Raw genomic sequence first — 24,820 nt, 5'->3', positions numbered from 1 at the left:
TGTACTATTATATTATATTTATATTTATACTATGATATATGTTTTTCTCAAAGTAAGACACATGAAACATAATAAAACAGTTGAAGTGTGGATGTGACGTCACATCTGAGATCCGAGAGGAGACGGATAAATAAACGCAGCTTAAGTACGAGGCTCCGCCCACAAGCCTGTGTCCCCCACCCTCCCACACGACAGTTCTCCTTAAATATACAAAAACATGACACAAAACAGTTCTATAACTTCACAAACCTGGTGTGATGTGCAGTAGATTCATTAGTGATGAACTCTGCTGTGACGTCTCTGTGAAGAGGAAGTGACTCAGACACAAAAGTCAGTGAACGTCTCTAAACACAAGTCACCACAATCATTTTAATCAGTGGACAACACCAGACACAAACACATTTCTGTGGTGAAATAAACCGTTCTGAAAAAACTCATTTGTAAATATCATCGTTTAATTTTATTAAACTTGTGTTAAAGCCAAAAACAGATGGATTGGTACATGCGGCTAAATAAAAACATTTTAGAGAAAAACAAAGATTCAGAAGAAGCTTTTGTGCTTTGTCAGAAACTCGTAAAAACATGTTTTATAAAACCTTTTGAAGGCAGCGGAAAAACTGAGCCACAGCACCTGAGCCACAAAGAAAGAGAAGAAAGAAAAAGAAGAAAAACTGAGCCACAGCACCTGAGCCACAAAGAAAGAGAAGAAAGAAAAAGAGAGAAGAAAAACTGAGCCATGGCACCTGAGCTAAAGAGAAAGAGAGAGAGAAGAAAGAAAGAAATAAAGAAAGAGAAGAAAAAGTGAGTCAGAGCCTCTGAGCCACAGAGACACGATTATGACCAAAAGAGACAGAACCTCCTTCTGTTTCCAAAGGGCAGAGTTGGAGTTTGTTTTGGGGTTTGTCTGACTCCAGATGATCTGAGGACTCGTCACAAGATTCACTTTTGTCCAATAAAAATCTATTTAGATTTTTATTGGACTATATTGGATTATTTAGAAGTTATAATTTTTTTTGCAAATCGTACTCTTTTTTTGTGTGTGTGTGTTTTTTTTACGTGTGCTCATGTCATTTGCTAAAATTGTCTTGATTACTTTTCGTTTGTGATGTTTGTGGCTCCATTAAAAATGTTACATCAGAGGAGTTCTTTAGAGGTGTCCCAAATATGGCCTGGAGGCCAAATGCGGCCCTCAGACCCACTCACGTCTCGTGCTGAACTGGCCCAGAGAACATGACAGACCTGAAAATACAGACCTGAAAATACAGACCTGAAAATACAGACCTGGAAATACAGACCTGAAAATACAGACCTGGAAATACAGACCTGAAAATACAGACCTGGAAATACAGACCTGAAAAAGCTGCATGACTGAATCAAGACTGTGGTAAAGTTACAGACTCTTTTAAAGCAAATGTCAAACACAACAGACAAACTCCCCCTCATCTAGAGCTCTCTCAAACACAGGAACATCTGTGTCTCTGTGTCTGTTCTGTGTCTGTGTCTGTTCTGTGTCTGTGTCTGTTCTGTGTCTGTTCTGTGTCTGTCTGTGTCTGTGTCTGTGTCTGTGTCTGTTCTGTGTCTGTGTCTGTTCTGTGTCTGTTCTGTCCTTTGGCTAAATTTACAATTAAACATAATTAATTATTTTTACATGATACAAAATGCTGTGAGCAAATGAAAGGAGCCTGAATGCCTCTTAAGTACACTGTAAAAAATACAATGTAAAGTACAGTGTAAACACACTGTAAACTACAATGTAAATGTACTGTAAATACACTGTAAAGTACAATGTAAATAACACTGTAAAGTACAATGTAAATACACTGTAAAGTACAATGTAAATACACTGTAAAGTACAATATAAATAACACTGTAAAGTACAATGTAAATGCACTGTAAATACACTGTAAAGGGCATTGTAAAGTACAGTGTGTAAAATACACTATAAACAGTGTAAAGTATAATGTAAAGTACACATAAATACACTGTAAAGTACAATGTAAAATACACTGTAAATACACTGTAAGTACACTGTAAAGTACATTGTAAAGTACAGTGTGTAAGATACACTATAAACTGTAAAGTACATTGTAAAATACACTGTAAAGTATAGTGTAAAGTACAATGTAATGTACAATGTAAAATACACTGTAAAGTATAAAGTACATTGTAAAGTACAGTGTATAAAATACACTATAAACTGTAAAGTACACTGTAAATTACACTGTAAAATACACTATAAAGTACAATGTAAAATACACTGTAAAGTACAATGTAAAGTACAATGTAAAATACACTGTAAAATACACTGTAAAGTACAATGTAAAATACACTGTAAAGTACAATGTAAATTACACTGTAAAATACACTATAAAGTACAATGTAAAATACACTGTAAAGTACAATGTAAAGTACACTGTAAAATACACTGTAAAATACACTGTAAAGTACAATGTAAAGTACTGTAAAGTACACTGTAAAAGCAGTAACACAAACACTTCGTACACTGTTCAGTTCAAACGTTCAATAGTTTTAGAGTGCAATCTGTCAGTCCCATTAGCCGTTAGCATCCCGTTTGTGTCCATGGAGCGCGTTAGCTCTCCGTCCACGTGTTCAGTCCCACCTGATACTGGTACGACGCTAGCGCCCCCTGCGGAGTGTAACCGCTATAATCTCTGCCGGGCTTTTTGTACAGCGCTCGCTCCCTCGCTCCGGAACAGGACGTGGAGGACGAGGAGGAGGACGGAGGGAGGACGGGCAAACCCCTCTGCGCGGCGGCGGCGTTGTAGAGCTCCCCCTGCGGCCGGGAGGCGATGGGCGCGGGCGGGTGCGTGGCGTTGGCGAAGTGCGCGGTGAAGGGCTGGTACGGCACGCCCTCCACGCCGTAGCGCGGGTACGGCTGCATCCACACGTTGCAGTTGATGGCGCCGGGCAGGTCGTCGGGGTCGGGGGCGGCGGGGTGGCTCGTGTGCTCCGTTTCCAGCGAGTTGTACATGCAGGGTTCCCGCGGGGGCAGCGAGTCGGAGCAGTACGGGTGCGACAGGAGCGGGGACTCGTACGACGGCGGGGACCTGAAGTAGTGATCGTCGGGGACGGAGGGGGCGGGGTCTAAGTAGGGACGCTTACAGCCCAGCTCCAAGTGACGACCGGAGTCTGAGGAAAAACAACAAATTTGGGAATGTTAGAGCCAAATGGCAAAGTTAAACCAGGTCAGTGAGGAGAAATTAAGTTGTCATAGTGATTAACGATTATTTTAAAAACTAAATGTTATTTTGTTTGAATGGGAAAAGTCTTCAAAATGTTGTTTATAAACTGAAACCACCACAGACCAGAGACCCACCACTAGGACTAAACCAGGTCTAATCCAGGATTAAACCAGGACTAAACCACAACTACACCAAGACTGGGCCAAGACTAAACCAGGACTAAACCAGGACTAAACCAGGACTAAACCAAGACTGAACCAGGACTAAACAAAGACTAAAACAGGAATAAACCAGGAATAAACCAGGACTAAACCATCTAAACCACAACTACACCAAGACTGAACCAGGAATAAACCAGGACTAAACCAGAACTAAACCAGGATTGACCCAGGTCTAAACCAGGAATAAACAGCACTAAAACAGGATTAAACTAAGACTAAAACAGAACTAAACCAGGACTAAACCATCTAAACCACAACTACAACAGGACTGAACCAGGACTAAAGAAGGTTTAAACCAGGAGTAAACCAAGACCAAAACAGGATTAAACCATGTAAAACACAACTACACCAAGACTGAACCAAGACTGAACCAGGACTAGACCAGAACTAGACCAGAACTGAACCATGACTACACCAAGACTGAACCAGGACTAGACCAGAACTGAACCAGGACTACACCAAGACTGAACCAGATCTAGACCAGGACTGAACCAAAACTGAGCCAGGACTAAACCAGGACTACACCAGGTATAAACCAGGAATAAGCCAGGACTAAACTGGGACTAAACCATCTAAACCACAACTACACCAAGACTGAACCAGGACTGAACTAGGATTAAACCAGGACTACACCAGAACTAGATCAGAACTGAACCAGGACTACACCAAGACTGAAATCAAACTCAATCAGGACTAAACCAGGAATAAACCAGGACTAAACCACAACTACACCAAGACTGAACCAGGTTTAGACCAAGGACTAAACCAAGATTGAACCAGGACTGAAACAGGACTAATATTATTAGACTTTGTCAAACCCAAAGCTCAAAGTCTTTCCCATATTTCCATCCAACTTTGAATGAACTGTTTGGTGTAAATACATTTAAGATGTGACAGACTTAATAAAATCCACGAAAAAAAAAAAAAAAACCATAACCAAATGAAATATCCTTTATATTTGTGTTCCGTGTGCTCACCTCTGTGTTTGAAGCAGTGGTACAGCAGTCCTGGCTCCCTCTGGCTGAAGTGGTTGGAGAGCGGCTCTTGGTCCGGACTCACCCCGGGATCGTGGTACTGATACTGGGACAGGACCTGCGGGTGTCCCTGGATCACCCCCGAGCCCAGTTTCCCCGACAGGTGTGAGTGAGACGAGAGCAGCCGCTGACGCACCACGTTCTTAGAGATCACCGGGTACTCTTTCCTACACCACAAAAAACATACAGAAAAGTCAAAGTAAAAGGTATTAGGGTTTGGTCAAGTGTTAACGGAGGGAAACAGGGGCAGATTTTTGACATTCAAATGTCTCTTATTCAGAAACTAGAGGAACTATTGAAATAAGTAAAGTATCAGAATGTAGGAAAGAGTTACACTCCAACAGGGTCAAGTTAAACCTGTGAGATTCTTTCAAGTTGTTGACAAAAAATTTAAAAAACTCATGTGTCGGTAACGGAGGGAATGAAATATGCAGCACTTTTTGGGCAATAAATCCAAACAGTGATAACTCTTGGTTCTCACTTACATATCCTTAACAAACTGGTTTGAATATTTGCTTCATATAGTTTTCTACCATATGGTACAAGATTAGGTTGAAAAACCTCTGACTTTTTGACTCATGAGATTTTTTATTAAGAAAGTTCATGGTAACGGAGGGAAAAGTAACGGAGGGAAAATTGTACAAACAAGTAGAAGGTGCATGATTTTACATCATTTGTCGCTTTTTTCTTCTGAATACTTTAATATTACTTCAAAATGAAAGGAAACTATTTCTATAAAATATGTCAGTCCTTCCAAGAACATTTTTATCATTTTAAAAATATTTTTTTTTTGGAAAAATCCCTGTACCTTCATCAACAGTTCAAAGATGGAATAACACAAGATATGATGAAATACATCCATTTATTTACATGATTTTGCAGGTCTTTGAAATTTGGGAAATAATTTTTGTTCCATGTTTCATACATGGTCTGTTTAAAACGGTATGGAACTTTAGAACCAAAAATGGTACAGAAAAAAGGTCAACAGTTTCATAAACTAGAGTACATATGTATCTGTTCAATACATTTTTATATCAGATGAATTAACTTGAATTTTTGGCCTTGTTGTTTACTTCTGCTTGACTGGGCTGTTTTAAAGATCCTGTATCACACAAAAGTGGGAAAAGTCCCTTTTAGTGCTTTTTAAATGAGATCTCCCTCGTCTTGTGTTCCTGGTTGTTTGTTAAATGTTAAATGTTAAATAAAGTTGTGTTACCCCTGTAGTCTGGAGGCCCTCAGGTCTCCCTCCTCGCTGCCTCTGAACCCTTTGGCAAACGGGTTGTTCTCGATCTTCAGCTGAGTGATCTGAACAGGAAACACAAAGAGAAGACAGTTTTACTTTGGCTCTGGACGACACTGACAAAACGAATGGACTCAATATTATGACCTGACATCTCATTATTTTTATTTAACAGTAAGATTTTGGAGATAAATGTTTTCTCGACTACATTGCAAGTTCCAGATCTTTTTTTATTTTCATCAAATCTTTCTTTTTCAGCCTTTTAGGTCGTTTTCACACCGAGCAGGTCGACGTGACTCATTCTGACTCACATTCAAAGCTCAGAGAGTCCGTCAAACAGCAGGTCTGAGAGCAGCTCCACACTCACTCTGGAGCGAGGTGAGTGAGGTGTGAACGAGGCCGACTTCGGGTCGACCTGCACGGCCCGCGGTGACAGAAACAGTGCTGGATAAAAAGCACTTGGATCACGTATATTTGTATGAATCGGCATTTGACAGGTTCGTCTGACGAGGCAACTTCTGAAGATCAACTTCAGCGAGACACGACTCCAAAACCTTTTTCTCTGTCGTCTCCAGTGTGAACAGTCCTGACGTGTGTTTAGCCACAGGTGAAAGAAAAGACCAGTGAGAGCTTGTGTGTGTGTGTGTGTGTGTGTGTGTGTGTGTGTGTGTGTGTGTGTGTGTGTGTGTGTGTGTGTTCTCTGCTCGCCTGAAGCTTGTTGTCATGGAGATACGGTTGTTGATCAGCTGAGTCTGTCACGCGGCTCCTCGTGTTTGTGGTGAATGATGTGGTGTGTGTGTGTGTGCGTGCGTGTGTGTGTGTGTGTGTGTGTGTGTGTGTGTGTGTGCGTGCGTGTGTGTGTGTGCGTGTGTGTGTGTGTGTGTGTGAACACAACCAAAAGTTTTACATCTCGTGCCACTGGGGTCAGAACAGAGACGTGCAAGTGCTGCAGACACAGTGTGACCTGGAGTCCAGCAGTGACGAGTGAATGTCTGTACCACAGTGATGGAGTCTGGCGAGTGTGGTGTGTATGTGGAGAGCTTTGGTGAGTCTGGTCATGGTGCTGGTGAGTGTGGTCATGGTGATGGTGAGTCTGGTCATGGTGCTAGTGAGTGTGGTGAGTCTGGTCATGGTGTCTGGTGAGTGTGGTGAGTCTAATCATGGTGATGGTGAGTCTGGTGAGTCTGGTCATGGTGGTGAGTGTGGTGAATGTGGTGAGTGTGGTGAGTCTGGTCATGGTGATGGTGAGTCTGGTCATGGTGCTGGTGAGTGTGGTGAGTCTGGTCATGGTGGTGGTGAGTGTGGTGAGTCTGGTCATGGTGGTGGTGAGTGTGGTGAATGTGGTGAGTGTGGTGAGTCTGGTCATGGTGATGGTGAGTCTGGTCATGGTGCTGGTGAGTGTGGTGAGTCTGGTCATGGTGGTGGTGAGTGTGGTGAGTCTGGTCATGGTGATAGTGTGTGATGAGTGTGGTCATGGTCCTGGTGCTGGTGTTTGGTGAGTGTGGTGAGTGTGGACTTGGTGATGGTGAGTGTGGTGAGTCTGGTCATGGTGTGTGGTGAGTGTGGTGAGTCTGGTCATGGTGCTGGTGAGTGTGGTGAGTCTGGTCATGGTGCTGGTGTTTGGTGAGTGTGGTGAGTCTGGTCATGGTGATGGTGAGTGTGGTGAGTCTGGTCATGGTCATGATGCTGGTGTTTGGTGAGTCTGGTCATGATGCTAGTGTCTGGTTTGTCTAGTGAGTCTGGTCATGGTGCTGGTGAGTGTGGTGAGTCTGGTCATGGTCATGGTGCTGGTGTTTGGTGAGTCTGGTCATGGTGCTGGTGTCTGGTGAGTGTGGTGAGTCTGGTCATGGTGCTGGTGCGTGTGGTGAGTCTGGTCATGGTGTTGGTGTTTGGCGAGTGTGGTGAGTCTGGTCATGGTGCTGGTGTCTGGTGCGTGTGGTGAGGGTGGTGAGTCTGGTCATGGTGCTGGTGTCTGGTGAGTCTGGTCATGGTCATGGTGCTGGTGTTTGGTGAGTCTGGTCATGGTGCTGGTGTTCTGGTGCGTGTGGTGAGGGTGGTGAGTCTGGTCATGGTGCTGGTGAGTGTGGTGAGTCTGGTCATGGTGTTGGTGTTTGGCGAGTGTGGTGAGTCTGGTCATGGTGATGGTGAGTCTGGTCCTGGTGCTGGTGTTTGGTGAGTCTGGTCATGGTGCTGGTGTCTGGTTTGTCTGGTGAGTCTGGTCATGGTGCTGGTGAGTGTGGTGAGTCTGGTCATGGTCATGGTGATGGTGTCTGGTGACTGTGGTGAGTCTGGTCATGGTGCTGGTGTCTGGTGAGTCTGGTCATGGTGCTGGTTGTTTGTCTGGTGAGTCTGGTCATGGTGCTGGTGTCTGGTGAGTCTGGTCATGGTGCTGGTGTTTGGTGAGTCTGGTCATGGTGCTGGTGTTTGGTGAGTCTGGTCATGGTCTGTGTGTGGTGAGTCTGGTGCATGGTGCTGGTGTTGTGGTGAGTCTGGTCATGGTGCTGGTGTGCTGGTGAGTCTGGTCATGGTGCTGGTGTGGTTTGGTGAGTCTGGTCATGGTGCTGGTGGTGGTCTGGTTGCTGCTGGTTGGTTTGGTGAGTCTGGTCATGGTGCTGGTGTCCGGTGAGTCTGGTCATGGTGCTGGTGTTTGGTGAGTCTGGTCATGGTGCTGGTGTCCGGTGAGTCTGGTCATGCTGCTGGTTGTTTGTCCGGTGAGTCTGGTCATGGTGCTGGTGTTTGGTGAGTCTGGTCATGGTGCTGGTGTTTGGTGAGTCTGGTCATGGTGCTGGTGTCTGGTGAGTCTGGTCATGCTGCTGGTGTCCGGTGAGTCTGGTCATGGTGCTGGTGTCTGGTTTGTTTGGTGAGTCTGGTCATGGTGCTGGTGTCCGGTGAGTCTGGTCATGGTGCTGGTGTCCGGTGAGTCTGGTCATGGGTGCTGGTTGTTGTGGTGAGTCTGGTCATGGTGCTGGTGTCCGGTGAGTCTGGTCATGGTGCTGGTTTGTGAGTCTGGTGAGTCTGGTCATGGTGCTGGTGTGCTCCGGTGAGTCTGGTCATGGTGCTGGTGTGTGGTGAGTCTGGTCATGGTGCTGGTGTCTGGTGAGTCTGGTCATGGTGCTGGTTGTTTGTCTGGTGAGTCTGGTCATTGGTGCTGGTGTCCGGTGAGTCCTGGTCATGGTGCTGGTGTCTGGTGAGTCTGGTCATGGTGCTGGTGTGTTGGTGAGTCTGGTCATGGTGCTGGTGTCTGGTGAGTGGTGTGGGTCATGGTGCTGGGTGTGGTGAGTCTGGTCATGGTGCTGGTGCGGTGAGTCTGGTCATGGTGCTGGTGTCCTGGTGAGTCTGGTCATGGTGCTGGTTGTGCGTGGTGAGTCTGGTCATGGTGCTGGTGTTGGTGAGTCTGGTCATGGTGCTGGTGTCCGGTGAGTCTGGTCATGGTGCTGGTGTGTCCGGTGAGTCTGGTCATGGTGCTGGTGTTTGGTGAGTCTGGTCATGGTGTCTGGTGTTTGGTGAGTCTGGTCATGGTGCTGGTGTTTGGTGTCTGGTCATGGTGCTGGGTGTTTGGTGAGTCTGGTCATGGTGCTGGTGTCCGGTGAGTCTGGTCATGGTGCTGGTGGTGTCCGGTGAGTCTGGTCATGGTGCTGGTTGTTTGTTTGGTGAGTCTGGTCATGGTGGCTGGTGTCCGGTGAGTCTGGTCATGGTGCTGGTTGTTTGTCTGGTGAGTCTGGTCATGGTGCTGGTGTTGGTGAGTCTGGTCATGGTGCTGGTGTCCGGTGAGTCTGGTCATGGTGCTGGTTGTTTGTCTGGTGAGTCTGGTCATGGTGCTGGTGTCCGGTGAGTCTGGTCATGGTGCTGGTTGTTTGGTCTGGTGAGTCTGGTCATGGTGCTGGTGTCCGGTGAGTCTGGTCATGCTGCTGGTGTCCTGGTGAGTCTGGTCATGGTGCTGGTGTCTGGTTTGTTTGGTGAGTCTGGTCATGGTGCTGGTGTCCGGTGAGTCTGGTCATGGTGCTGGTGTCCGGTGAGTCTGGTCATGGTGCTGGGTGTCTGGTTTGTTTGGTGAGTCTGGTCATGGTGCTGGTGTCCGGTGAGTCTGGTCATGCTGCTGGTGTTCGGTGAGTCTGGTCATGGTGCTGGTGTCCGGTGAGTCTGGTCATGGTGCTGGTGTCTGGTTTGTTTGGTGAGTCTGGTCATGGTGCTGGTGTCCGGTGAGTCTGGTCATGGTGCTGGTGTCGGTGAGTTGGTGAGTCTGGTCATGGTGCTGGTGTCTGGTGAGTCTGGTCATGGTGCTGGTGTCCGGTGAGTCTGGTCACGGTGCTGGTGTCTGGTGGTGAGTCTGGTCATGGTGCTGGTGTCCGGTGAGTGTGGTGAGTCTGGTCATGGTGCTGGTGTCCGGTGAGTCTGGTCATGCTGCTGGTGTCCGGTGAGCGTGCTGTACCTTGTGGTTCTGGTAGGAGGTGACGGAGATGAACGCCGTCTCGTGGAACACGTGGGTGCAGTAGGCCGTGTTCTTGGAGCCGAAGGCGTTGTTCTCGTCGGCTTTGACGATGTGTAGACGAGGCTGGTACTTATGCATCGAGTTTAAAATGATCTAGAAGAAACAGAGAGAGGGAGAATATTTAATTCATATTTCATAAAAATCCGTTTGTTAATGGAGAGGAGCAGAAGACAAACAGACTGAGCTGCACTTTCTTGTTCTTGTGGTTTTACAGAAACATCACGTCTTGGTCTTTGCAGTGGAAGGTGTTTCTTGGTGAACAGTTGGTGCCTTTTACTTTGATGTTGACTTTTTAAATTCGTAACCGAGGTTGAGTGAAGGATCTGGGTTTTGCTTTGTTGGTGCTCCACATACAAAATGTTCGCTGCAAACTCGGGATGATTTAGACAGTCAAAGTTTTCCTTTTTGATTCTTCCTGTGTCTCAGTCCTGCCCATCGCCTTCACCTTTCACTATTTTTCAATTCCGTCGGGAAGAAAAACAGTTTGAACAGAGGTTTGCAGTCACAATCCGTGTGTCATTTGTTCATTCGTTTTTCAATATAAAACCAAAAATAAGAAAACGAAAAAACAACAATTTTCTTCATTATTTGTCTCCAAAACCAAAATGAAAAAACAGATAATGATTTGTTTTTTCAGTTTTCGATTTTGTGTTTAAATGAAAAATGGAAAAAACGGATAACGGCAATTTTCCCGTTTATGTGACTTCCGTGACTGCGATGTCGGACTTTTGCACCGCATACGACGATCAGAACTGAAACCGGGACCAGACCGGGACTGAGACAAAGACCAAACCGAGACTGAGACTGAGACCGAGACCAGGCCAGGACCAGACCGGGACCAGATCGGAGGCTCGGAGTCAAAGCTCGGAGTCCACTCTGGTCCCGGTCTCAGTCCCGGATCTTGGTCAGTCCTGATTCAGTCGTATGCAGTGCAAAAGTTCAGCATCGCAGTCATGGGAGTCACGTAAACAGGAAACCCATTATCCGTTTTTTCCATTTAAACACAAAATCGAAAACTGAAAAAACGAATCGTTATCTGTTTTTTCATTTTGGTTTTGGAGACAAATAATGAAGAAAATAGTTGTTTTTTTTGTTTTCTTATTTTTGGTTTTATATTGAAAAACTAATGAACGAATGACACACAGATTAGTCACACACGTCTGATTCCCTTTTTTGCAGTTATGGCGTTCGCAAACTCCCGAAGCCCGTTTCTCGAGCCGTTTTCCGCTGTTAGGATCCAACAACCACAACAACTAACCATGTCCGAATCCCAAAACTAAAATACGACAATATCAGAACCAGAAACAAAAGCGATATGGTTCAAAAGACTTGAAAAGATCCGAGTCTGGTCATGGTGCTGGTGTTGGTCTGGTCTGGTCATGGTGCGGTGTTGGTGAGTCTGGTCATGGTGCTGGTGTCTGGTGAGTCTGGTCATGGTGCTGGTGTCCTGGTGAGTCTGGTCATGGTGCTGGTGTCTGGTGTTTGGTGAGTCTGGTCATGGTGCTGGTGTCCGGTGAGTCTGGTCATGGTGCTGGTGTTTGGTGAGTCTGGTCATGGTGCTGGTGTCCGGTGAGTCTGGTCATGGTGCTGGTGTCTGGTGGTGAGTCTGGTCATGGTCTGGTGTTTGGTGAGTCTGGTCATGTGCTGGTGTCTGGTGAGTCTGGTCATGGTGCTGGTGTCCGGTGAGTCTGGTCATGGTGCTGGTGTTTGGTGAGTCTGGTCATGGTGCTGGTGTCTGGTGAGTCTGGTCATGGTGCTGGTGTTTGGTGAGTCTGGTCATGGTGCTGGTGTTTGGTGAGTCTGGTCATGGTGCTGGTTTGGGTGTGTTGGTGAGTCTGGTCATGGTGCTGGTGTTGGTGAGTCTGGTCATGGTGCTGTGTTTGGTGAGTCTGGTCATGGTGCTGGTGTTTGGTGAGTCTGGTCATGGTGCTGGTGTCCGGTGAGTCTGGTCATGGTGCTGGTGTTTGGTGATGGTCTGGTCATGGTGTCTGGTGGTCTGGTGAGTCTGGTCATGGTGCTGGTGTTTGGTGAGTCTGGTCATGGTGCTGGTGTTTTGAGTGAGTCTGGTCATGGTGCTGGTGTGCTGGTGAGTCTGGTCATGGTGCTGGTGTTTGGTGAGTCTGGTCATGGTGCTGGTGTTTGGTGAGTCTGGTCATGGTGCTGGTGTCTGGTGAGTCTGGTCATGGTGCTGGTGTTTGGTGAGTCTGGTCATGGTGCTGGTGTTTGGTGAGTCTGGTCATGGTGCTGGTGTTTGGTGAGTCTGGTCATGGTGCTGGTGTTTGGTGAGTCTGGTCATGGTGCTGGTGTTTGGTGAGTCTGGTCATGTGCTGGTGTCCGGTGGTCTGGTCTGGTGCTGGTGTTTTGGTGAGTCTGGTCATGGTGCTGGTGTCCGGTGAGTCTGGTCATGGTGCTGGTGTCCGGTGAGTCTGGTCATGGTGCTGGTGTTTGGTGAGTCTGGTCATGGTGCTGGTGTCTGGTGAGTCTGGTCATGGTGCTGGTGTTTGGTGAGTTTGGTCATGGTGCTGGTGTTTGGTGAGTCTGGTCATGGTGCTGGTGTTTGGTGAGTCTGGTCATGGTGCTGGTGTCCGGTGAGTCTGGTCATGGTGCTGGTGTTTGGTGGTCTGGTCAGTGGGTGAGTCTGGTCATGGTGTGGTGTTTGGTGAGTCTGGTCATGGTGCTGGTGTTTGGTGAGTCTGGTCATGGTGCTGGTGTTGGTGAGTCTGGTCATGGTGCTGGTGTTGGTGAGTCTGGTCATGGTGCTGGTGTTTGGTGAGTCTGGTCATGGTGCTGGTGTTTGGTGAGTCTGGTCATGGTGCTGGTGTTTGTGAGTCTGGTCATGGTGGTCTGGTGTGTGTTTGTGAGTCTGGTCATGGTGCTGGTGTTTGGTGGTCTGTCATGGTGCTGGTGTGGTGATGGTCTGGTCATGGTCTGGTCTGGTGATGGTGCTGGTGTTTTGGTGAGTCTGGTCATGGTGCTGGTGTCTGGTGAGTCTGGTCATGGTGCTGGTGTGGTTTGGTGAGTCTGGTCATGGTGTGGTGTTGGTGAGTCTGTCATGGTGCTGGTGTTTGGTGAGTCTGGTCATGGTGCTGGTGTTTGGTGAGTCTGGTCATGGTGCTGGTGTCCGGTGAGTCTGGTCATGGTGCTGGTGTCCGGTGAGTCTGGTCATGGTGCTCCAACAACCACACAGTTAACGATGTCCGAATCCCAAAACTAAAATACGACAATATCAGAACCAGAAACAAAAGCGACATGGTTCAAAAGACTTGAAAAGATCCGACTTTGACACTAGAAACATTCCAGAAACACCTTCCCAGTTTGCATTGCGCGACGACCGGAAGTCCAAAAGTCGGGATGCGCGTATTGTACCGAAAGGTTTAATGCCAGACTGTGAAACATTCTGACGGACCCTCCACCGGAAAACCTACGCACTTTTAAATCAGCTTCACCCGCCCGAGGCCCATAGTTTTAGGTCGTACGTTACACGCAGGTGAGTTCATCTTATCGTCGCGAATATTTCTCTCTCATTAAACATGAATCAGCGTCTGAGGAATCCGTGCTATTCTTGGAAAACTATTTTAACTCGGGGGGGAAAAACAGGCTCACACATTCCTGGTCTTAATGCGTCGCTTTAGTTTCCTTAATGACAAACATTCACAGGTTTATTTGGGAAACTCCCCCGTCCAGGTCTGAGTGGATAAAACCAGGAAAGGAGCAGGAACTTCCATTAGGAGCCGGGAGTTTAATGGGAACGTTATGTCACTCACACTCTCTAAAAGCTCCGGCTAATCCTCCACAAACCGCTCAATTAGGACCAGGCCGCCATCTTGGGACTGTGTTTTCCGGACTTTTTGCGTAGACGCGGCATCGCAAAAAATGGACGTGCGTGCGGCGTCGGGTCGTTAAAGGTCCCGCGCCGGGTTTTTCTCCGCGTGTTTCGGCAAATTATTCTTATAGATGTTTTTATAATCGGGTTTTTATGTTTTTAAGACTAAATCAGGTACAGAGACTTTGAGACCAAACCAGGACTCAAAATAAAGACTTGAATTTATACAGAGAGACTTTCACCCACTCAGGACTAAACCAGGACTAAACCAGGACTAAACCAGGACTAAACCAGGACTAAACCAGGACTAAACCAGGACTAAACCAGGACTAAACCAGGACTGAACCAGGACTAAACCAGGACTGAAACCAGGACTGAACCAGAACTAAACCAGGACTGAACCAGGACTAAACCAGGACTGGAACCAGGACTGAACCAGGACTAAACCAGGACTAAACCAGGACTAAACCAGGACTGAACCTCAGGACTAAACCAGGACTAAACCAGGACTAAACCAGGACTAACCAGGACTGAACCAGGACTAAACCAGGACTGAACAAACAGGACTAAAACCAGGACTAAACCAGGACTACTAAACCAGGACTAAACCAGGACTAAACCAGGACTAAACCAGGACTAAAAACCCAGGACTGAACCAGGACTAAAACAGGACTAAACCAGGACTAAACCAGGACTAAACCAGGACTAAACCAGGACTAAACCAGGACTAAACCAGGACTGAACCAGACTAAACCAGGACTGAACCAGGACTGAACCAGGACTAAACCAGGACTAAACCAGGACTAACCAGGACTGAACCAGGACTAAAACAGGACTAAACCAGGACTAAACCAGGACTGAACCAGGACTAAACCAGGACTGAACCAGGACTAAACCAGGACTAAATGAGGACTAAACCAGGACTAAATCAGGACTGAACCAGGACTAAACCAGGACTAAACCAGGACTAAACCAGGACTGAACCAGGACTAAACCAGGACTAAACCAGGACTGAACCAGGACTGAACGAGGACTAAATAAGGACTAAACCAGGACTAAATCAGGACTAAACCAGGACTAAACCAGGACTAAACCAGGACTGAACCAGGACTAAACCAGGACTAAACCAGGACTAAACCAGGACTAAACCAGGACTGAACCAGGACTAAACCAGGACTAAAAACCAACTGACTAAACAGGACTAAAGGACTAAACCAGGACTAAACCAGGACTAAACAGGACTGAACCAGGACTAAACCAGGACTAAACCAGGACCAGGACTAAACAGGACTGAACCAGGACTGAACGAGGACAGGACTAAACCAGGACTAAATCAGGAAACCAGGACTAAACAGGATAAACCAGGACTGAACCAGGACTAAACCAGGACTGAACCAGGACTAAACCAGGACTAAATCAGGACTAAACCAGGACTAAACCAGGACTGAACGAGGACTGAACCAGGACTAAACCAGGACTAAACCAGGACTGAACCCAAATGATACCATATATACTAGGACTAAGATTCAACCAGGACCTGAAACGTGACCTAAACGTGACCCAAGCAATGATGAAACCAGGTTTTAACGAGGACCAAATCACAACTGGTCCAAAGCTTTACCAGGTTTAGGACTAAACTATATCAGGCTTAAACTAGGTTTAAACTAGGGCTAAACCCAGTCTAAACCAGATCTAAACCTGGTTTAAACCCGGTCTTAACCCGCTCTAAATCAGGTGTAAATCAGGGCTATATCAGGACTAAACCAAGTCTAAACCAGATCTAAACCAGGTCTAAACCATCTCTAAACCCGGTCTGAATCAAGTCTAAACCAGGTCAAACCCCAATCTATCCCTGGTCTAACCCTGGTCAAAACCAGGTCTAAACCAGGTCTAAACATGATCTAAACCTGGTCTAAACCTGGTCTAAACTAGGACTAACCCTGGTCTAAACCAAGTCTAAACCAAGTCTAAACCAGGTCTAAACTAGGACTAATCCTGGTCTAAACCTGGTCTGACCCCGGTCTATCCCCAGGTCTAGTCCCGGTCTGGGTCTTACATGTCCAAAAGGGTCCAGGTGGTTGTTGGTGAGCTTGAGTTTCTGGAAGGACACGAGTTGTCTCATCCAGTGAGCTCCGGTGGACGGCGAGTCGGGGTGAACGTAGAGCCGACCCGGCATCGCAGGCTCCGCCTTCCCCGCCACCATCCTGAAGAGAAGAAGAAGAGAAAGAGGAGAGGAGAGAGAAGAGGTGAGGGACGCTTCTGCAGTCGATAAATAAAAAAATATTGAAATATGCAGTGTTTCCCGCAGAAAACTGGTTAGTCAAGGTGGAGCCCGGGAGGAGGAGGAGATCCCGTGCCGGCGAAAGTGAGGACTGGGAAGCTGTAGTGATGCAGTTTTTTTTTTTCGGATGGACATAGTCAATGCGAGGGGCGACTGTTGTCAATGCGGCCGCCCTAACTATAAAGCGCTGCAGGAAACACTGATATGTCTTGAAAAACATGCAGTCTGTGAGCGGGGTCGCCTCTCACAGATCTGATCTGTAATTTGGTCTGGAGTGTTTCAGATTTGACTGACATTTCTTGGATAATCCACATAGACTGAGTATAAATGGACATAACCCGCGAGCTGCCAGGTTCCAAACAGGAAGTTCACATGAGGCTCTTCTGGCTCCTTCTGACTCTGGCTACAATTGACTCCCTTTAGAATGTTGTCTCTCTCTCTCTGGACCTGCTGCTGTGAGTCTCGTCATTTTAGTCTTAAATGTTCATATTAACTCGCTCCACATGATCCTGGGTTTTTTATTTCGCCATTTTGTCCATAAATAATTTCCTGTTCCTCATATCGAGATTCACGTCTGTAACCACAAGCAACGATGAGCTTCATTTGACTGGAGCCGAACACTGTGGGTGACGTCACACTCTTTATACTCTACACTACACTCTGTTTTGTACTCTACTCTACACCAGACGTGGGCAGCGTCCAGTTCCGGGACTACATACAGCTCTTTGGTCGACTCTGATCGGCCCGATTAAGCAAATTTGGAATTACAAAATAAACATATTTTATCATTTGACCTCACGCATGGACTAAAGCTGCAGTTTTATTTTAGAAGTGTTTTTTTAAATTACATTTTTTGTTCGGCAGCCTCACTTTTTCATTGCTTAGTCAGAACATAAAGCTCTTAACCAGTCTGAGCAGCTCTTCAAAACAATATTTACTGCTTTTTAAGGATGTAACAAAACCAAAAAGTTGTCAAAAGTCTCACATTAATATCGTGGACCATCACAATATATCGAATTACAATTTTCTTAAGTTCTAGTGCAGCGATACAGCTACAAAAACACAGTGAACTACAAAGACCATGATCACGCGTCGGTTTTTAGATCCTTCGCCTGCTTCATTCGCGCCATCGCTGGAAGGAATCTCCAAGAATCGCCTCAGTTTGTCTTTGCTCCTTTCCCCCTTCTCTTCTTCTTCTTTCAGCGACCTCAAAAATTGATTTTCTTTTGCGGCGAACTGGTCGTGGATTCGCGTCCGCAATTGCAACAAACTTTGTGTGAACTGCGAGGAAGCTACGGTTAGAAAAAGTAGGCCAGGTTCAGGTCTTCCTGAACATGTGAGACAGACTCTTCTGTGACGCTGTTTAAATCCAGGCTCAAAACATTTCTGTTTAACTGTGCAAATAACTGAAAGGTTTTCATTCCACACTCTGTCTCTCTTTTTTAATTTTAATCTTCATGATTATTTATGTTTTGATTTGTTTTTATTATGATTTTAATGTATTTCTTATTCTGTAAAGCACTTTGAATTACTTTGTGTACGAATTGTGCTGTACAAATAAACTTGTCTTGCCTTGCCAAATTATCGCCGTTAATTGCGATGAATTAATTACAGTCATATTTAGCGCATTATGTTTTTTAATCGCGTTAATCTCATTTTTCATCTCTAACTTTACTGTTTCTGTATGCGAGTTGCCTGTTATTATGTGTTGTTAGGACAATAACACATCGCACCCGCAAAGAATTGTACTTTTCATTCCCGTTCTCGCCGCATCTGCGATAAACCTGCGATAAACCTGCGCACGTCTGATCTTTGAAAACATCGCGACACAGACACAGAACAGACTCAACTTCACCTTCAACATCCCTCTGTCACAGAAAGAACACTCACATTCCACTGAGTCGTGTCCTTTAGTCCAACAGAAGCTGAACGGCATCAGTGCACAAGATCGTTTTTTTTTTTTCCTCGCTTAGTTTATGCAAATTAGCCATGTGATTTTAAGTTTTGTTTCAGTGAGATTTGCACAAATCTGCATTAAACACATTATAATGTCAAACGGGCTGATGTGGCTCTAGAGTGTTCATGGTTTATATGTTGTAAAATTGAGTTTATTTATGCAGATTAGTAACAGTAATAATAATGATGATACTGTGGAATGTAAGTGACTGCATCTGTTAAAGTTTGTTAAACAATAATTGACTTTATAACGTCACTTTTTTTGTTCTATATCAGTCTTTTGATCTGACACAATAATGTAATAATGAATTTAAATGAAAATACCTCAAGTTGAAGCTTTTCTCAGCAATTTTTAGGTGAGATTAAAAAAGAGATTAATTAGATTAATTAATTACAGATCATAATTAATTAATCTCTCAATTTTTTAAATCGCCTGACAGCACTAAGAAAAAGTCTCTAAGAACCGCTGCATAAACCACGTAATCCCCGCGCGCCGACGAGTCAGTTACACTAGAAACGTAGGGAGTTTGATTGACAACCTAACAGCCAATAGAAAATGAGGCAGCCTCGTTTTCTATTGGCTGATGTTTATCTGGCCTCAACACGTCCACAGTTGATAGATTTTCATTCTTTTTTTTTTTTTTTTTTTGGTCATCATAATTACAATTCTGCTGCGTCTCTGTAATGGTATTTTAAAATTTCATTGACAATTTAAAACAAACAAACAAACAAAAAATCCTCCATACAATCTTTGTTTGGATTACGACAGAACCAAAGTCTTGTCGGGACATTTTAAAAGGAAAAAGGATTTGCAAATTCACAGTTTTTGTTTGTCTCAAGAAAATATGACAATAAATACTCAACCGACCGTGAGATTTAGTCCTAGTTTAGTCGTGAAAAATCGTACGTAGAGGTTTGGATATTGTTACATTTCTACTGCGTTTTTACAAAGGAATACAATTAATATTTTGAAATAACCCTCTACAATATTTTCTGTTTCTCACGTGGCCCCGAGGAAAAAAGAATTGCCCAAACCGGATTTACTCTGTACTCTTATACTCTGTACTCTTATACTCTGTACTCTATACTCTGTACTCTTATACTCTGTACTCTTATACTCTGTACTCTACTAACATTTCATCGTTGTTTCTCTGAAGTGCAGGTCGTCGGTTAAACGAGAGCGTGGCCCGAGTGAACCTGCAGCAGAGCCCTGTCCCTGTGCACCCAGACGCACATGGGGGGGGGGGTAAAAGGAGGAGGGGGGTGGAGGGGCAATTATCCCGCGTGAGGTGTTTGTGATGGAGACCAGAGCTCAACCTGTAAAACCACTTTAACCCCGAACGAGACGAGTTTAGACTCAGGAAACACAGAGAGAGAGAAGGAAAGAGGGATGGAGGGAAGGATGGAGAGAGCGAAAGAGAGGAGGAGAGAGACGACCCACTTTAACCTTGAAGTGGAAGGGATTAAACTCAGGAAACAGGGAAAGAGAGAGAGAGAGAGAGAGAGGGAAGAGGAAAGAAGAGAGAGATGGACCTGAAATGGAAGAGCTTAGACAGGTGGAGAGAGTGGAAGAAGAAGAGGATAGAGAAGGATGAGAGGAGCACGAAAGGAGAGAAAGGAGATAAGGAGAGGAGGAGAGAGGACAGAAGAGTGAGAGAATGAAGAGAGGAGGTAGAGAGAGAAAGAAAGGAACTAAGAAGAGAAGGGAGAGAGCACAAGAGGACACAGGAGTGAGAGAAAGGAGAGAGGAGAGGAGAAAGAGAAGAGGAGAGAGCACAAGAGGATAGAGAAGAGGAAGAGAAAGAGGAGAGGAAGCAGAAGAGAGAGAGAGAAAGAGGAGAGAGGCTGTAATAATGAAGTCTTCTACGTGTATGATTCATGTTTATAAAAATGCATTAGTTAATCCTCTAAATCCTTTAAAATGTCCAGACTGTAAAAATGATCAGATGGTTTAAAATGTTTCCAGACTCAGAGTCTCTGCGACTCCACCAGAACTTTACAAAACTCAACCAGAGATTCTCGTTTTTAAAGAAATCTCCAAACTTCTGATCCACAAATGTTTCTCCTTCTCATTATTTGTTCAGGATCAACTCCACAAACTGACGGAGCTTTTAGACCAGACATGTCCAAACTATGGCCTGTGGGCCAGATGAGGCCCTCAGACAAATTTTTCTTGGCCCTCAGGCTTCCAGGTGAATTGGCCCAAATTGCCTTGCATCAATGAAAAATTTACTTTTTACTGCAAGTTTTTTAGAAAATCTATCTTGATAAAGTAAATATTTAATATTTAGTGTTTAGTGGTTTTAAGGATCTCAGCGTGAATAAATTCTAACATGTTAAACATGCACATATTTTAATTATTCACTGTATTGAAGATCAGTCTACGACTCTCGATCTGCTCTCTGCTTCTTCTGTGTTTAGATTTGTGGCCCTTGATTGAAAAAAATGTGGACACCCCGGTTTAGAATATTACTGCTCAAAAACAGACCTGGAGTTGTGTTTGTTTCATTCACATGTTTGAGTGAGTGGTCCGCTTTCACACCGACAAATGAACCAAAATCAGTCCGATTGACTCTGTTCCTCTGTTTCCCGGTAGAACAGCGACACCTCCAATTATCAACACTGATGTTCCTGTTCAGACCACAGGTCGTCCTCATCTCAAGTGTCATCATGAACTCATAAAACAGCAACATGTAGAACTTTGTACAAACTCACCACATCCGGAGCAGAAGATCTGAGCTCAGGAAACAGCAGCCAACAGCGATAAAGAGGAGCTACTCACCGCAGCTCCGACCCTCAGGACGGGGCTGGGGTCTGGTCCTTGGTCTGATCATCCGAGCACGTTCGTCCTCCATGTGCTGGTTTCAGACGGGGGCAAGTAAGACCAGTGCTTGATGGACTGGGTTCGAGTGGTTCCATGTCATCGTCTGCGCGCTGGTTCCGTGTGGGGAAAGTGAGAATGTGTTGTGGACTACAGGTCCGGACGGGCTTCTCTGTTCCTCCGCGCTCAAGAACCACGGCTGGTTCTGGTTCTGAGGTGGTGCAGCATCCGGACAGAAGCGTGAGTCCAGTTTGGTTGGTTCTATGTTGTTCTGAGCGTCCGTCCTCTGCATTTTTAAAGTTGAATCAATTGAATAGGCGATTGTCTATTGCCATAAAATGATTTGGTTAATTAAAGTCTAAAATAACAAATGCTGTTGCTACGTGAACATGGGGAACACAGGGTCGTCTCTGTGCAGGTCCTGAACAGACGTACACTCCCCTAATCTTGACTCACTCTGGAGCCACATGTTCACACGTTGGTTTTCGCTCTGATCTTCGTGTGTTACTTTCTCTCCCATTGTTGGCAAAATAATTCTGAAATGAGTCACGGTTGCGTCTGGACAACAATCTGTTATCACACTGGAGTCGTGCAGCGCGTCATTTCAGGCAGAAGAGACCCGTATCGTCTCCCATGATGCATCTGGAATAGTTCGTTTGGACCTGCTGTCTCTGGTTTGGACTTGAGTTCACACCAGAGGAACTGCACCAAAGTTCCGGTTTCAAGTGAACCGAGATCACCTCTTTCTTAAGGTCTCGGCCCATTTGATTTGATGCGGGTCCGAGTCTGATTGAAGCTTTCACACCAACGAAAACGAACCGAACTAAGAACTTTTGGTTTGAATGAACCGTTTGGTGTAAACAACTACTGTCGGTGTGAAAGCACCGAAAACTTTATTATTCATCTGTCTACATCCCAAAGCTCAAAATGCACAGCAAAAACTGGAGGGTTAAAATAGTTGTTTTTAACACAAAAGTGTTATTTTAATTATTTGAAAGTTAAATGTGGGATGGAGTTGGGGTTATTTGCCAAAGTTGTTATGGTTTAAGTTAATTCAACTTCCCTTCCTGCTTTAGTCCTCCTTTAATCACGGTTTAATCCCAGTTTAGTCCTGGTTTAGTTCTCAGCCTAAATCTGCAGGTTTGTGTGTTAAACATGTGAGAATGAAACAAAACACAACTCCAGGTCTGTTCATGAAGAGGAAACTACATTAGAACATGTAGTAGTAGCGTAGTAGTAGTAGTAGTAGTAGTAGTAGTAGTAGTAGTAGTAGTAGTAGTAGTAGTAGATAAATATTTCCTGACCATTTGTTGTCACAGAACTTGTATCTGTGGTCGTCGGCTGGGACCACGTCGATCAGGAGGATGTATTTGGTTTTAGGATTCATCCCGCTCACTTTCACTTTGTAACTGGGAAACATCCGCCTGGAAAACACAAAACACAAAACAGAAAACAGGTTAGACTCCAGTCCTGCTTTAGTCCTGGTTCAGTCCTGCTTTAGTCCTGGTCTAGTCCTGGTTTAGTCCTGGTTTAGTCCTGTTTAGTCCTAGTCCTGGTTAGTTAGTCGGTTTTCTGGTTTAGTCTCGGTTTAGTCTGTTTAGTCTAGTTTAGTCCTAGTTTAGTCTGGTTTAGTCCTGGTTTAGTCCTGGTTTAGTCTCGGTTTAGTCCTGGTTTAGTCCTGTTTAGTCCTGGTCTAGTCCTGGTTTAGTCCTAGAGGGTGTGGGTTAGACTCTGGATCTCTGAGGGAAGTGCGCGTGGTTTTGTCTTGGTTTAATCCTTTTCTAGTCCTGGTTTAGTCCTGGTTCTGTCCTACTTATAGACCTGGTTTCAGTCCTGTTTCAGTCCTGGTTTAGTCCTGGATTAGTCCTGGTTTCATCCTCATTCTGTCCTACTTATAGATCTGGTTTCAATCTTGGTTTAGTCCAGGTTTAGTCCTAGAGAAGATAGTTGTGGGTTAGAGTCCGGACCTGTGAGTGGAGTGTGCATGTCGTCCCTTTGTCTTTGTTTAGTCTTTGTTTATTTCTGCTTTAGTCCTGGTTTAGTCCTGGTTCTGTCCTACTTATAGTTTAGTCTAGTTTTAGTCTTAGTCTACTGTAGTTTAGTTTCAGTTCTGCTTTATTCCTACTTGAAGTTTGGTTTAGTTCTACTTCAGACCTGATTTTAAGATTTGTTTTTTAGTCTTGGTTTAGTCCTTGTTTAGGTTCCGGTTTGGTCCTGCTTTAGTCCTGGTTAAGTCAGATTTCAGCCCGGATTTAGTCCTGCTTTTCAGATCAGTTTTTTAGTCCTGCTTTAGTCCTGGTTCAGTCCTGGTTTAGTCCTGGTTCAGTCCTGGTTTAGTCCTGGTTTAGTCCTTGTTAGTCCTGGTTTAGTCCTGGTTTAGTTCTGGTTAAACCTTCTGCTTTGTGTATTTAAACACAAACTCTCTTTTTCTGTCAGAGAGTTTTAACTTCTCTCGCCGTCGTTTCCCAGAGTGCTTTGCTTTGGCGAGAGGAGGGCGCCGCATTTTTGGGCGTCTGGTTTCGGGGGTGTCGGGGTTTCGGGGTTTTTCGGGGTTTCGGGGTTTCGGGGTTTCGGGGTTTTCGGGGTTTCGGGGTTTCATGGTGATCCGTCATCGGCTGAAGGGCGGAGCTCAGGGGGATTGTGGGAAAGTAATTTAAGGCGACTTCTTAATCCGATCAATGAGGAAGACGAGAGGCGTGTCATTTCTGTGAGGGACGAGCCACAAAGAACATCTGAGACCAAAGACCAGAGCCCGGACCAGAGACCAGAGACCAGACCAGGACTAAGACTAAGACCAGAGACCAGACCAGAGACCAGAGACTAGACCAGAGACCAGAGACTAGACCAGAGACCAGACAAGAGACTAGACCAGAGACCAGACCAGGACTAAGACTAAGACCAGAGACTAGACCAGAGACCACAGACCACAGACCAGACCAGAGAGACAGACAGAGACCAGAGACCAGGACTAGAGAAGACCAGAGACTAGACCAGAGACTAGACCAGAGACCAGACCAGAGACCAGACCAGAGACTAGACCAGAGACTAGACCAGAGACTAGACCAGAGACTTAGACCAGAGAGACTAGACCAGAGACTAACCAGACTAAGACCAGAGACTAGACCAGAGACTAGACCAGAGACCAGACCAGAGACCAGAGACTAGACCAGAGACCAGAGACTAGACCAGAGACTAGACCAGACTAGACCAGAGACTAGACCAGAGACTAGAGACCAGAGACTAGACCAGAGACCCGAGACTAGACCAGAGACTAGACCAGAGACCAGACCAGAGACTAGACCAGAGACCAGAGACCAGAGACTAGACAGAGACTAGACCAGAGACCAGAGACTAGACCAGAGACCAGAGACTAGACCAGAGACTAGACCAGAGACTAGACCAGAGACCAGAGACCAGAGACCAGACCAGAGACTAGACCAGAGACCAGAGACCAGACCAGAGACCAGACCAGAAACTAGACCAGAGACCATAGACCAGACAAGAGAGACTAGACCAGAGACTAGACCAGAGACCAAGACCAGAGACTAGAACAGACACCGGACCAGAGACTAGACCAGAGACTAGACCAGGTCTCCTCTCTCTCTCCTCTCGCCCCTGCCGACAGGTGTTTGTATCAGAAACACCTGTCTGTAATCATAGCAGTGCTGTGTAATGTCACATAGTACTTCAAACTGCAGAGGCCAATGAAATCAACACACACACTTTGGTTTTTTTTAGACTTTTTTTTTTTT

The 24,820-nt window shown here is 45.5% G+C and overlaps 1 protein-coding gene across 1 annotated transcript in view; it reads right to left on the bottom strand.

The window, feature by feature from the left end:
• Positions 1 to 2,590: 2,590 nt before the first annotated feature.
• The window catches only part of tbx4 (T-box transcription factor 4), a 104,932-nt gene continuing 82,702 nt past the window's right edge, over positions 2,591 to 24,820 (bottom strand). The window contains exons 5-10 of the mRNA XM_055166719.1: positions 22,373 to 22,492; positions 16,067 to 16,214; positions 10,128 to 10,280; positions 5,675 to 5,763; positions 4,402 to 4,625; positions 2,591 to 3,150 (exon numbers count right to left, since the gene is read on the bottom strand). Coding sequence (XP_055022694.1) covers positions 2,591 to 3,150; positions 4,402 to 4,625; positions 5,675 to 5,763; positions 10,128 to 10,280; positions 16,067 to 16,214; positions 22,373 to 22,492 — 1,294 coding nt within the window. The remainder of the gene's footprint in view (positions 3,151 to 4,401; positions 4,626 to 5,674; positions 5,764 to 10,127; positions 10,281 to 16,066; positions 16,215 to 22,372; positions 22,493 to 24,820) is intronic.

Source organism: Boleophthalmus pectinirostris, unplaced genomic scaffold (genome assembly GCF_026225935.1).
Source record: "Boleophthalmus pectinirostris isolate CB_2022bp ecotype Guang Dong unplaced genomic scaffold, ASM2622593v1 HiC_scaffold_9, whole genome shotgun sequence".
Classification (NCBI taxonomy): Eukaryota; Metazoa; Chordata; class Actinopteri; order Gobiiformes; family Gobiidae; genus Boleophthalmus; species Boleophthalmus pectinirostris.
Note: the sequence above shows the minus strand (reverse complement) of the source record. Positions and strands in the feature narration are given on the sequence as shown.